Source organism: Procambarus clarkii, chromosome 87, assembly GCF_040958095.1.
Source record: "Procambarus clarkii isolate CNS0578487 chromosome 87, FALCON_Pclarkii_2.0, whole genome shotgun sequence".
In the NCBI taxonomy this organism is placed as follows: domain Eukaryota; kingdom Metazoa; phylum Arthropoda; class Malacostraca; order Decapoda; family Cambaridae; genus Procambarus; species Procambarus clarkii.
Genome location: NC_091236.1, coordinates 9,823,525 through 9,838,096, shown reverse-complemented (window position 1 = coordinate 9,838,096; position 14,572 = coordinate 9,823,525). Strand labels below are relative to the sequence as shown.

The 14,572-nt window shown below is 36.8% G+C and overlaps 1 protein-coding gene across 2 annotated transcripts; it reads left to right on the top strand.

Moving 5' to 3' along the window:
- The first annotated feature begins 244 nt into the window (after nt 1-244).
- Nucleotides 245-14,249, top strand: LOC123747034 (NADH-cytochrome b5 reductase 2). 2 transcript variants are annotated; one of them, XM_045728993.2, is made up of 7 exons: nt 452-540; nt 4,467-4,536; nt 6,276-6,477; nt 7,410-7,528; nt 8,995-9,199; nt 10,194-10,388; nt 11,115-14,249. In XM_045728993.2, exons 2-7 carry the CDS (start codon nt 4,522-4,524, stop codon nt 11,285-11,287), a joined length of 909 nt encoding a protein of 302 aa, XP_045584949.1. In that variant the 5' UTR covers nt 452-540; nt 4,467-4,521; the 3' UTR covers nt 11,288-14,249. The 2 variants fall into 2 exon arrangements, with proteins under 2 accessions (XP_045584948.1, XP_045584949.1); XM_045728992.2 differs by lacking the exon at nt 4,467-4,536 and having other exon boundaries at nt 245-540.
- Nucleotides 14,250-14,572: the final 323 nt, after the last annotated feature.

The window sequence follows — 14,572 nt, the reverse complement described above, 5'->3', positions numbered from 1 at the left end:
AGGCGTAGATGAGTAGGGCGAGGATGAGTAGGGCGTAGATGAGTAAGGCGAGGATCAGTAGGGCGTAGATAAGTAGGGCGAGGATCAGTAGGGCGTAGATGAGCAGGGCGTGGATCAGTAGGGCGTAGATGAGTAAGGCGAGGATGAATAGGGCGAGGATGAGTAGGGCGAGGATGAGCAGGGCGTAGATAAAGTGCTAGTCATGTTGACTGACATGAATCACACACATATTAATACACGAATTAGCAATACTGGCGCCATATAAAGCACTAGACGGCAACGTCGCCGACCACCTTAAATCCAACATTACAAGCTTGCCTGACCACATATCAGGCTCAAATTAATACTAAATACACCCCTTTTTATTATATTTAAATACTGATTACATATCGCAGAGTAGGATGTTAAATAAAAGAGTTATGGGATAATATTAAGGGAGTTAAGGTGGTAAGTGGCAGTAAAGATGGCCGCCTCAGCTGACCCTGAGGAGAGAGGCGCCGCAGACGCTCCTACGACATGGCCGAGCTCCTTGACGTGCAGGTCAGTTCTCTCGAGTAATTATGGCTCATTTCCTCCCTCCTGATGGACTGACACCCTGTCAGTGTCTAGTACATGACTGGGTCTTGGCCTGCTGGTCCTCCAGGCTCGTGTCAGGGGCGGTGTGACTTGCTGTAGCCTCGTTAGTGTTGGGTTGTTGTTGTTGTTGGGAGAGGAAAGATGGTGTGTGAAACTGTGTGTGTGTGTCTCACGAGGTGTGTGAAGCTGTGTGTGTGTCGTCTCACCAGGTGTGTGAAGCTGTGTGTGTCGTCTCACTAGGTGTGTGAAGCTGTGTGTGTCGTCTCACCAGGTGTGTGTGAAGCTGTGTGTGTCGTCTCACCAGGTGTGTGTGAAGCTGTGTGTGTCGTCTCACCAGGTGTGTGAAGCTGTGTGTTGTCTCACGAGGTGTGTGAAGCTGTGTGTGTCGTCTCGCCAGGTGTGTGTGAAGCTGTGTGTGTCGTCTCACCAGGTGGGTGTGAAGCTGTTTGTCGTCTCACCAGGTGTGTGTGAAGCTGTGTGTCGTCTCACCAGGTTGGTGTGAAGCTGTGTGTGTCGTCTCACTAGGTGTGTGAAGCTGTGTGTGTCGTCTCACTAGGTGGGTGTGAAGCTCTGTGTCGTCTCACCAGGTGTGTGAAGCTGTGTATGTCGTGTCACCAGGAGTGTGTGAAGCTGTATGTCTCTCACGAGGTGTGTGTGTGAAGCTGTGTGTTGTCTCACCAGGTGGGTGTGAAGCTGTGTGTGTCGTCTCACCAGGTGGGTGTGAAGCCGAGTGTCGTGTTACCAGGTGAAGCTGCATCTGTTGTGTTACCAGGGAAGGAGACACCTTGACAACTCTTGCAAGGGGTAAGGAGTTGTCAAAGAGCAAGAAAGTGTTTTGTCTAGGTTACAACCTGTATGAACCCTTGGCCTTGACGGCTGTGATTATCATGACGAGTCAAGTACAGCCATCCCAGGAGGAGTTGATCCTTGAGTGGTACAAATCTTAATTCATCCTCGCTAGATGAACTGATCCTTGGATGGTAAATCATGTCTAGCCCTGTCTTCTGAACTGATCCTTGGCTGGAGGATCAAGTTCATGTTACCTTCATGTTACCTTGAGATGGCTCTGATGACTGATGTTCCTGCAGCCTGTTGTCAGACTCAGACCAACTGTTGGCATTAAAGTTATCTTAAAAAATTTAAGAGGGGTAGTTTAGCCCCTTATACTTAGAGGTAAAGTGTTACAACATTTTGTTTTTGAAGTTTATACAATTGTCCCTTAAGAATATGTATTGCATGAGGCTGCACGTACCATAAAGAAGTACCTATTGCACTTCTACATGTAAGTGTGGCTGTTCCATACATTCAACCATGTCTCCCGGCCTTGTATTTAATTACTGTACAGCACTGTAATTTAATTAATGCTTGTAGATTTGGAACCATCCCACTTAACATTTCCATGTGTAAACTATCTATTGGCAGTTATATCATCCATGACTAGGAGTTTCACCTGTATAAGCATGTGTAGTATGTTTATTGTATAATAAAAGTCTTGAGTGCCAATTTGAATGTAATAACGTACAATTAAATCTTTTAAAATATTCAACTATACTATAATTCAGCATCCATAGGTGACTATAAGTAAGGTGAGCATCAGTGCAGAATTATTAAGTACTGTGCTGGCAGCACCAAGGTCAATCCAGCTACTATTGTTAAACCTGTGTTGTATAATCCTTGTCTGGTAACCCATGTTGATCCTTCTATGCTCTAATAAGTGTATTAAACATCTCTATAACCAATGAAAGTAAAATTTACTCCTGAAGTATGTTTAGAATTTTACTATTTGGTCAGCAATGTTTTATGGTGAAATTTAAAACTCTAAACATTGTGCAGTGTGTTTGCCAGGAATGTAGATATGCAACGGGTTCATTTGGCAGGTAAAATAATTATTATTAATGTATAAGCTGTGTAGATTAATATCATAAACAAACTCTTCTGTTATCCTTTAATATTCAATACTGAAGATTATTTTAAATATTAATATATTAATAAAAGTTTTATTTTCAGTGTAAATGTATTAGGTTGTAATTCATAGAAGTTGCAGTTCAAGTACTTCGTTATGTACTAGCTGCCATTGTAATAAATTATAAAGTATGCAGATTTATTGCAAAAGCTAATGTAAAACATTCATTGAGTTCTGATTAAGACCTTGGTGAATAATGACTTGCACCCAGCTTTCTCTCCATGTGTATAAAACCTCCAGCCAGATGGCATCTTATATGATAGATGCACTTTAAAGGTGAAACTGCCACTATCTGAGGAACAATTAATATGTGCAATATACACTTGTAATTTAATCCAAAGTGTTATGGGGAATATTAAAAATGTACTGTAAAATATTTGCATGCTTATTTTGTTAGTCTAAAACCATTTGAGATATTTATGTCAAATTTATTTTAAGGCTGCTTTCTTTGCATATATATTTTGGTTTGCTATGACACTATCTTGCATTTTATGCCTGCATTTTTAATTGTTACCATTTCTTCTGCTGCCAAATAATTAAATGTTTTAGGTGAATGGTGAAATAAAATATTATTTACAGTACTGTATATAGTAAACCAAAGCAGGACTGTGCTGTTGCTGTTGGGTGTTTGCTCCTTAAAAAACGGAGAAATTTAAGAATCCAGAACCTTGGCATGAATTGGATGCTAGCACCAAGAGATGTAAATTGTTAATCTTGAGTTTAATACTAAATTTGACTTATGTTTTGCTAATGTAATTGCCATTTGAAACCACACCAAAGGTGTGTCAACACAGCGTCGTCTTTCCCCTTCACCACCAACTTGCTATAAACGTAAACATGAAATGTACTGTATTACTACACACCATTATCTGCCCACCACAAGAAAAATCAGTTACCAAACCTCCAAGAACCACATATGCAAATTAAAATAATGCACATACACAGGGTGTCCCAGGAGTCTGACCCTATAGGCAAAGTATAAAAGAAAACCATTAGGTGAAGGTATGCAAATGGGTCCATATATTTTTCACGATACTGAACTGTGACAGCCGAGTCATATCTGCATAGTTGCAAAACTTCCTTTTGCCTAAATTGGATGACATACCATTATGCCATCGAAGAGATGCGTGGTTTCAGTATGATGATGATCCACCACATTTTATTTTGTTTGCGAATTTGTATAAAAAACATTTAAGAGGGAAATGAATTGGGCGACATGGACCAATTACATGGTCACCAAGATATCCAGTCCCTAACACCTTTGGATTACCTCCTCTGGGGCACCTTAAATCAGTAATTTATAATAAGTTCTAGAACAATACATGCTCTAGAAGATAATATGAGAATTTGAAGCTAAAGAACTAAATGCTTTCATACTCAGAAATGTTCAAAGGTTATGCATATAATGCATTAAAAAATGGATTGAAGTGAACGGATGTCATTTTGAACATGTGAAGACTAAAAGGTGAAGGGGGAAAGAAAGAATTTTGAACATGTAACTGATAAACTAACTGAATTTAATAAATTATATTAAAAAATCTTAGTGATTTTTGTTTAAACTTTACCTATAGAGCCAGGCTTTTGGGATACCCTGTAGTATAATACAGAAAATTTAACTATTTTACATCTTACTAGAAGTTACATAATCACAAGCCTAGTCTACTTATAATGACTGAATCTGAAAAATATTATAACCATAATGTAAACTATGAAGTAAGACAGAAGGCACTGCAAATACCCTCCTCGGAAGCAAGGGAAGTGTCGGTTACATCTAATACTTGCCGATTATTTTTCACCCTTGGATTGATGTAAAATATTAATGGAGGGGTTTTGAATGCTAAGAGAGCTTAACGAATACGATTAATAAGAGTCTCGTCAGTGTGGGCTCAGATTGTGTTATTAATACAGTCTGTCTTAAATATTTTAGGTTGTGGCGTAATTGAGTTGGAAAACTGCTACAGGTATTACTTAAGACCTACAAAATGGATCATGTCAAGGTATGATTGGTGTGACTTGATTAGTCATCTAAATTACAGTAATTATGTCTTCATTACTGTACAGCCTTGTTATTTCTCTGGTTTAAATAAAAATAAGATAACCTTAACCATAATCTGAAAGATTTCAATTAAAATTAAATACTGTATGACAATTGATGGTTTTCCCCCCTTTTTTTTTTGTTCCTGGCCTAGGTAGAGCACTTAAAAATTAACATTTTCAGTTCTTTACCTACTAGCATGCTGTGACTATTAACATCTTGCAATGTAATCTTAATCTTGCACCCATGATAGTTAATCCAGCAATTTAATTAACAAAGGCAATGGAATTTGCTACAATAATATGCCCATTTTCATTGGTAATGGTTGATGCAAAAGATCATTTTGTTGGTTTTATTTAATGCATGACTAATTTGTTTAAAGTTTAAAGGGATGACATAGGGAACCATGACTGACTGTCATTGAGGGATAACATTGATTCTCTACAGTGATTTTTAGAGCATGGTTGAGTTAGAAGTTAGCAGTCATGTTTTGCATGTGTGTTCGAGTATGCAGGTAATCTGCTATTGCGTCCACAAATAGGGTTTGGAAACTAATCATTGACTTACAGGAAGAGTTAGGAACTAAATTTAATTTTGTTTTAATCGAAAATGATTCCGTAAATACTGTAATGTTTATCTTGTCCCTTGTGTTGATATACAGTAATGGGAGACTATTAATATTGTAACATTAATCCAATATTACTGTTTATAAAATGGTTCCATGTTAGGTTGTTCAGATTGATTTGAAATAGCCTGAAATCCAACTCAAAAGATCATCAGGGCAAATGGGGGACCTTTGACAAGCCACCGGCTTCCTGTCCTTGTCGAGGCCACTAGTTAGTGGGCCCTCACGTAAATTCAGCTAATTTCCAGCATGTACTATTTTAATTGGCATAAAAGTTCTGAAGACTAATTTTCATAGTGATTAATAATTTATATTAATTATGTTTATGTAAGAGTTGGAGTATTATGATTGTGAAGGTATATGCCATTGTTAATTCAGTCAACCAATGGTGGTTTTGCAAGTTACATCTCCCTTACTGAACCCAGGGGGCAATGTGGCCAGATCTCAACCTGTGTTGTGGAAATGTTTGATATAAAATTTTTAAGACATTAGTGCTCTCTAGAGTGGAATATTGTTGCACACTATCAGCCCCATTCAAAGTTGGAGAAATTACTGACCTGGAGAGCATCCAAAGCTCTTTTTACCTTTAGAATCCACTCGGTAAAACATATAAATTATTGGGACCGCCAATAAATTTTAAAGCAGTATTTCCTAGAGTGAAGATGGGAGAGATACATAATAATTTACACTTGGAAAATATTAGAAGGACTCATTCTAAATCTACACATGGAAATAACACCACATGAGACCAGAAGGCATGGCTCAATCAACCATTGAGGACGAGATTAAGATTGAGGAGCTCAATCAACATCAAAGGCCCAAGACTATTCAAGACTTTCCCTACACATAAGGGGCATAACTGGTTGACCTCCTGCAGTGTTCAGTTCATACATAATGAGGGCTGACTTAAACGTCTTACCCACATGTGTGTACATTTATCCATGTATTGACAAACACTTAAGTATGAATAAAACATAATTGTCCTAAGGTTTTAGAAAAATCATTTTTGACTGGTGCTTCATTTACATAATGTATCATTCTAGTGAAATAATAATGAGCTTTATCCTTCATGGTAGGCCATCCCCTTGGTGGTGGGACTGGTGATTGTGGTTGGTACAGCTATTCTCACCAAGCTGTACCTCTCCAAAAAGCGTGGGCCTCCTCGCACACTCCAGGATCCTACTGTAAAGTATCCATTAGAACTGATCGAACGAGAAGAGTTATCTCATGATACAAGACGTTTTCGGTTCAAGCTGCCATCTGCTGATCACGTTTTAGGTAATTAATTTTTTTTAACTAATACTTATTAGCCTTTAATCTGTAGTAAAGGGTTTACCTTATATGGCTCAGTCAGTTATTTTTCATACTATTTTAGATTTTGTGTGATGAAAATATTTTTGGATGTGGACTAGAAAATTGCAAAATTATACAGCACATGTATACAGTATATTTTAGTGGTAAAAGGAAGGTTCCTAGTGTAATTGGACATTGTAGGTCCCAGGTGAAATTTTTTTGGATACAATTTAAATCAATATGGGAAGAGACCCCAATATGAGAAATGAGATCCCAATATGGGATCCCACAAATATATCAGAAATAAAAAAGTTCAAAACCACTACATATTACTGACAAAGGAGAAGGAAAAAAATTTGATAAGCAATAATGGACAAATGCAAAACTGAATCCAGCCTATCCATAACTTCAATAAAAGTAAACAGCATGGGAAGGATAAATTCCATGGATTATGAATGAATAATAAATTTACTGAGACAGGAAATAAATGTGTGAACCTCACTAATAAGGAGAATGTTAAAAATAGGCATAACAACAGACCAGTATTATGGTTTATTAAATGGAAGATCATGCTTAACAATCTCATTTAATGAAAGGGGCCATAGAGGTTTTACAGGAAAGAGATGACCCTTCCTAAATGTAAAAAGTAACTTTTTGAATAAAATCTGTGAGGGGGAGTGGGGGGAGTTGAAGTCAACTAGTTCACTGTTTGACATGGTATCAGGATAAATTGTTCTAAGCTTAGTGTAAAGCTGGATGCATTATTTCTGTTCCAAATTTGTAGTTGTTGGGAATAGTTGATTAAAAAATTTGGGTAAGTGTTATCATATTTAATGATAACTTATCTTTGGAATAATTGGTGTAAACTGTTGTGTATAACGTATAAAACAAATATTTCTTACTTTTCTACCATGTAGGCTTGCCCATTGGTCAACACATCTACCTCTCGGCCCGAGTTGATGGACAGGTGGTGGTGCGCCCCTACACCCCCGTCTCCAGTGATGAGGACAGGGGACACTTGGATCTTGTGGTCAAGGTAAATCAACTCATTTCAAGTTAATTGATCATAATAAACTTGTTTTATATTAGGATTGATAAATATTCCAAATTTGTAAAATATTTTACAACTTTATATCTATAGGAGTATGTGTCTGTCCCTGTCCAAGATTGGAGGCCAGATGCTTAGGGCTAACCTTGCCCAACTTTCACACATGCAGCATGTGGGGTATAGGAGTGTCATAGGCCAGTTGGGGTTGGCTTCAATGCCACTTTAGAAATATTGGCAGCTAACCCTCTCCCTCCTCCCCCTCCCTGTGCAATTTTCATGATCAAATTTTAAATATAAGTTGTGTTGTTACCTATTCACCAGTTTTAGTGCTTTGTTGTGTAATTTTTCTGGGAGAGAGGGAGGGGGTGAGAGAAGAAAAGAGAGGGACGGGGATCTTAGGAGAGGGAGGGAGGGAGATGGAAAGAGGAGGGGGGAGGAATGGGAAACAGATGAGAGAGGAATTGGGGAAAGGGGGCAGAATGAGAGACCTGGGTGCAGCTGGGTATTCTCTCCAGTATTGTATTACATAAATATTAAACTTGTCTTGTGTATCATAGCTCTTGAATGTTCCAAGTTCTCTCACTCTGCTACTTCCTAAATTAACAATAATAGTAGTAGTAAATACACTACTGTCTGAGTAGGAAGAATATGATGATGATGATTCCCGTTGTTGGGCACAGGAAACCTTGTATTGAGATATTCCAAGGTTGAGCTAATGACCTTCTCAAGGATGCTAGCCACAACATGCATGTTGTCATGCATGTTGGTTTGGCAATTAATCAACTGATCTCTATAAAATCAGTTGTATGTGATATAGTCTGTGTCCCTGTGTGTTTCCTGCAGGATGTGATCCTTTGGGTAGAGGTCTCTGTGCGGATTAAGTTCGGGAGTAACTGAGGGGATCCTTGCTCACAAATAAGGTGTTGGAATTATTGAAACTCCAATTTTAGCAGCCCCATTGTTTCCTCCTAATCCTCCCCCCCCCCTCCTTTGTCATGGCTTTTCCAAGTGGGATTTGATTTGATTAAGTAAAGGTTGCTGGCTTCCCTGATCCTATATTATTGTATTGGTGACCTGACTGCAACCCAATGGCAGCTGAGGGATGTGTTGTTTTCTCTGTTCATTAGTTCAGAGTAATGTTCAATATAGTCCAGAGATGTTGGACTATATCGTTCCGCTCTTTGTTGTCGTAACAAACTCTGTCTTCCCTCCCCAGTTGCATGGCAAGACTACTTGCATAGGTCCTTGTTATGATAGGGTGTAGATCATTGAGAGCTTGGTGTCTTACAAAAGTCTTTAGTTGACTCTTGCTGTTGGCTTGTTTAGCAATTCAGCCTCGTTTTTAAATTTTTTTTTTATCCAGTATTGACTTGTAGATAAGTGATTGTATCATCATAACCTAATATATTGTTTATTATATAAAACTTTGTATAAAACTATTTATATATCATCAGGTTTACTTCAAGAACGTTCATCCAAAGTTTCCTGATGGAGGTAAAATGAGTCAACACTTGGAGGCTATGAAGTTGGGGGAGACTATTGATGTGCGAGGACCATCGGGTTTACTAGAGTACCGAGGACGTGGAGTATTTGCCATTAAACCAGACAAGAAGTCGCCACCAAATTTAGTCACAGGCAAAAAAGTCAACATGATTGCTGGTAAGATCACACATTGCCTCTTTAATTCTTCATGTATTAACATGGTAGTAGATCTTCACCATACTGTTTCAGCTATCACTTGCATTTCTTCAACAATTCCATGTTCTTGCCATACTATTATGCTACGGTATTAAATTTGCTGTCTCGTACAGTATAATGTATGTACGTCATAATAGAGGGTGGGAAATGTGACAGTCATTCTGGAATCGACCATGGATTCTTCATTTCAAAGACATGCCTAACTCCGTACCCTCCAGAATTTATATTCACAAACTTAGTCCATCACTCATTTCACTTTTGCCTACCGATCTTGTAAAGTTGGGAAGATGAATAAATATTTTAAATCTAGTGAAAAATGTTGTGAATTTTCCTGACAATACATGTACTGAAGGTGAAGGGAAGACCCAATATAAGTTTAAGTGTACTAAAAAAAACAAATTTTTGGATGTAACCTAAATCATTTTTCAAGCTACTGAATACAATATTCCTTGAGAAAGTACTGCATACAATATTGTATACAGTACCTGGAGAAAGGATGTAGGTTACATCCAAAAATTAGATTTTTATTACACTTAAACATATATTGGGGTCTTTCCTTCACGTTCATTCAAGCACTATAGCATTGTAGTAAGTTTTTCGTAGTTGTACTTTCATCAACCTAGCCTCAGCGTATGGTCACTACTACTGTATATCTAATGTTTCCCCTACTACCCAGAAACATTTTTGTGCGGTCTCTTTCATTTGTTCATATCCTTGTAATATTTTAGTACGCAAGCTATTTGCATATTCTGTTACTCTGCCTTCTTTCCCGTATCCTCATAAGTATCCCTTCCTGATTTCAGAGATTGAAGCAATTCTTAGATTATCAATGTGTATATGTACAGTCAAGGATATGTTTTGTAATGTAGGCATTTGCATCACTAGGAACAGAAGTGCTGGATGTGAGTGAGTTTATCATTTTATGGGGATGATGATTTTGTTTTTAACCTTACAGGTGGCACTGGAATCACCCCCATGCTTCAGCTGGTGCGTCAGGTGGCTCGTGATGAGGAAGACAAGACACAGCTGGCTCTCGTCTTTGCCAACCAAACTGAGGCTGACATATTACTCAGGAATGAACTGGAGGATGTGCTAGCTCAACACCCAGACCAATTCAAACTGTGGTACACTGTAGATCGTCCAGAAGAAGGTGGGTTCAATGAACTTTTTCCATATACCGTAATGTTCTTGCACTTTCCTTAGCTAGCAATGGAGTAAATATTATTTTAGGAATTTTGGCTAAATTTAAAAAAAATGTAAATTGTCTTCTTGAGCACTAAAATAGCCCCTTGTTTTCTGAGCTATGCTGCTCAGTTGCTTCCTAAAGTAAGAACTTTCTGGGCCTAGGACAAATCTTCTGCTTAGGGTAGGTCATCAATTTGCATTATCAAGAAGGCAACTTTTTAAATTGTCCTTGTTGGATTATGTTGATGCTAGGAAGACTAGAATATTCACTCTTGCCTAATATGGCTGTCAGAAATCCCTTCTTCAAACACCAATTGTGAATCCAAGGACTGCTGATTGATGTTCTTTGCAAACTGCTGAAAACTTCACCCAAAGCATTGATTCTCTCTCATGGAATACTGTTCTGTGCTTACTGTCCCTTTCAAAGCAGACAAAGTCTACTATGTAGTATGAAAATAAGCAAAGAATCTTTGCTTTGCACAAAGAATGTCACGCTTTGGCATACTGTGATTATTGCACCGCTTGTATGCATGACACCACCCAGTTTATATCTGGAGACAACCAGTCTGAATATATCAGACTGGATTCCATTACCCTTTTGTGGTAGAAACATCAAATTTGTTATATTGCGGCCATCAGTTATTCCTGAACATAAATTATGTTTTTACTAATTGAACCTTTTTCTTTCCAGGATGGAAATACAGCAGTGGATTTGTAAGTGCAGAAATGATCTCGGACCACCTTTACCCTCCCGCTGATGATACATTGGTGTTGATGTGTGGCCCACCCCCTATGATTAACTTTGCATGTATCCCCAATCTGGACAAATTGGGGTATTCTCCAAACTTGAGGTTTGCCTACTAATCTGCTTGGACAAGAATTACCAGTGGTAAGAATTAATACTAATAAGAATTAGTATGACATATAATACTTGTTCTGATAAATATTAAGATAGTACAGTATTAAAATTTATGAAACCTAACTGTGGCAGTTATATTGCAATCTGCATTAAACAAAGCCTTTTAGTTAAAACTTAAAAGGTTTATGCAGATATTCCTAAATTGTCATTTTACAGGTACAATACACAAGTTTGTGGATAACATTTAATATTCAGTATCTGCATATTATATGCCTTCTTGCTCCGGGAGTGGTACTCCCTTGAGTTAGTACCCACATGTAGAAACTTTCAGAAATATTTTGGCAACTTTTCCTCCATACTTCCATGTGACAAAGAATACATGAGTAGTTAAAACATGTGTTGAAGATTTCTATTTGCTTTAGCTGCTATGCAAGGTAATACTCGGTGATTTTTGTTGTGAAAATAACAGTATATATATTATTGAGTTGTAATGGAGCTGTAATGAAGGATAAAGTAGGGATTACAGAAACAATGTCGCCACCATTGGTGCTGTAGTGTGAATGTCAACAAGGAAAAGAACAATTTGTGTAATAGTAGGTCACCTGATCTACTGTCTTCTGATATTTAATTAATGTGATATTAATAATTTTGAGAATGTATCTTCTCGAGATGATTTGTAAGTAAATTCTTGAGATGTAAATTGTAAGTACAGTATGTACTTCTGAGGGATGTTTTTAAATTATAGTATATTAAATGTTCTTGTATACTGTGGATTGTTTTTGTTTTTTTGTAGATAGTCGTGAACTAAGAGTATCGTAAATATAGATAACTTAGCGCAACAGAAGAAATATTTTGAATACTGAAATATTTGGTTTAGCATAATCTTTCAAGCAAGATTGTTCTCACTTGAAAATTCTATATACTGTACTCATAACAATAGGGACACAAAAGGTTGTGTTTCATAAACATAATTTTAAATACAATTGTCTTAAAAATTATAGTCTGAATTATTTTGGAAAATGTTTATAGACATGATTATTATTACTTTTGTTTCATAATTTCAGTACAGTATGTTATATTGTCTAAAATTATTTGGTATAATCCAGGTACACTCTTGTTTTCTTGTGTACACCATAGTATAAAATATCTTCACGTAAGAGCTACAAGGTCAGTGTGGTGTGGACATATCTTTAGTTTCGTTTTAGTAGAGGGATTGTTATAATGTGTACGTTCTTTGTATGGAATATGTGGTGAATTAAAGGCTATTTTTGTCTACAGTGACTGGTGCTAGAGCTCCAGTTATAATATAGGGTGAGGGATACAAGTACTGTATTTTCACTAAACATTAGCTACTAATTTCAGACACACGACAGCTTAAACCATAGTATAGATTCTTTATATTATGCAAAAAAATAATGTTTAGCTGTGTATTGACTAATAAAACTTTATATTAAATAAAAATTGACTTGTATTTTTGTTTATACATGGGTCGAGTAGTGCTTCTGGGGAAACCATGGGCCAGATTCACGAAGCAGTTACGCAAGTACTTACAAACGTGTACCTCTTTCCTCAATCTTTGACGGCTTTGTTTACATATATTAAACAGTTTACAAGCATGAAAACTTTCCAGTCAACTGTTGTTATTGTTATAAACAGCCTCCTGGTGCTTCAGAGCTCATTAACTGTTTAATAATTGTCAACAAAGCTGCCAAAGATTGAGAAAAGATGTACAGGTTTGTAAGTGCTTGCGTAACTGCTTCGTGAATCTGGCCCCATGTTACTACATGATATATTGATTTGAGTGAATGCATTAATGCTCCTATTGTTTTTTATTATTATTATTAAATGAACATCAACATGAACCTCTTAATCACTTCAGGGGTTTAACCATAGCTCACATAGGACAATACTGTATATTCATAAGGAATTTTGCAAGCATTTTTACAGATTAATATATTCATATATAGGTGTATGCTTAGGGAAAAGATTCAAAGCCAGTGCATGGAAACATATCACAAAAAATGTCAGGAACTTTTGAAATGTTGTCCTAAAACATATTTAAACATAAGTTTCCAATAGAAACCTGTTAGAATAAATAAAAATTCTGATTCAGTGCATTCTTATAAAAATCATAATATTTAGTTCAAATTTAAAGGGCTTATATTTAATTGAAATTATTCATTCTATATGTTCAGTGCTAGAACTGGAGAATAACACTGAGGTAGACAATAACAACATATTGAGTGGGTTTATGAAGGGTGTCCCAAAACTCAGGAAAGTGGGACCCTGCTTTTGGTCACCAGGCAACACACAACACATTTGTAAATAAAGTGTAAATGCTACTGATGCAAGCTAAACATTTTGGACTATGTTGTTTATTAATATCAGAGCTCAAGTTAATGGTTCCCTATGTGATGCCATATATTCAGAAATTGGTGCCCATCTGTGACACCCTCAAATGCTAGTCTCCGGATACCAACCGAGCCGACGTTCAAAATCGAGCATATAATTCTACTTATACCAAATACAGTAGTTTGGAAAGAAAGAGATATATTATGGACCATAATATACATGGCCATACTTGCAAAATTCCTTTAAAAGTGGGTGGTACAGTATGTCCCTCTTCCTGGAGACTGGCAATAAAGTGTCTGGACACTTGGTTTTGTGATGAAATTCCAGATGCTGTTTTTGTCAATATCTACATGTGTGTGTGTGTTGCATGTACAGCATCCATTCAAGTGTAATTATCAAGAACAACATCTTCAAACCATATCAAAGTTTTGCAATCTGGACACTTGTAAGTGTCCAGAGACAGTGACTTTACATTTATATACATGTTCACAATGATTTGCACAATTTTCAGATTAAACTTTTGCATTACTTGAACCCTTAGTGTACATAATGCAATCAAGTACTACAGAGGTATTATGCAAGTTAGTTTTTGGAAAATAAAGTTATTTCTTCAGATAGTGATTTTCTTTTAAAGGTCCTTGTTATTTCAATGTATTAGCTATGAACATTGCAAATAAATATTTTACCCAGTAAATGTAAATATAAGGTTTTTTGAAGTTTTTCATCGCCTTCAGGTAAGAATAGGGTCTTGTACCAGCTCAGTTATCCAGGGCTAATATTTTATAAATCTTTAGTAACTGGCATTTCTATTATCTTAAAGCACAGTACTGAATTGTAGGAACTGGAATATACATAATTATATCAGGCTTTCTTAGTTATATCATTTGGTTGCTTCCATAAAATGGGACCAAATTGCTAGGCAAGTCAACATTTAGCTT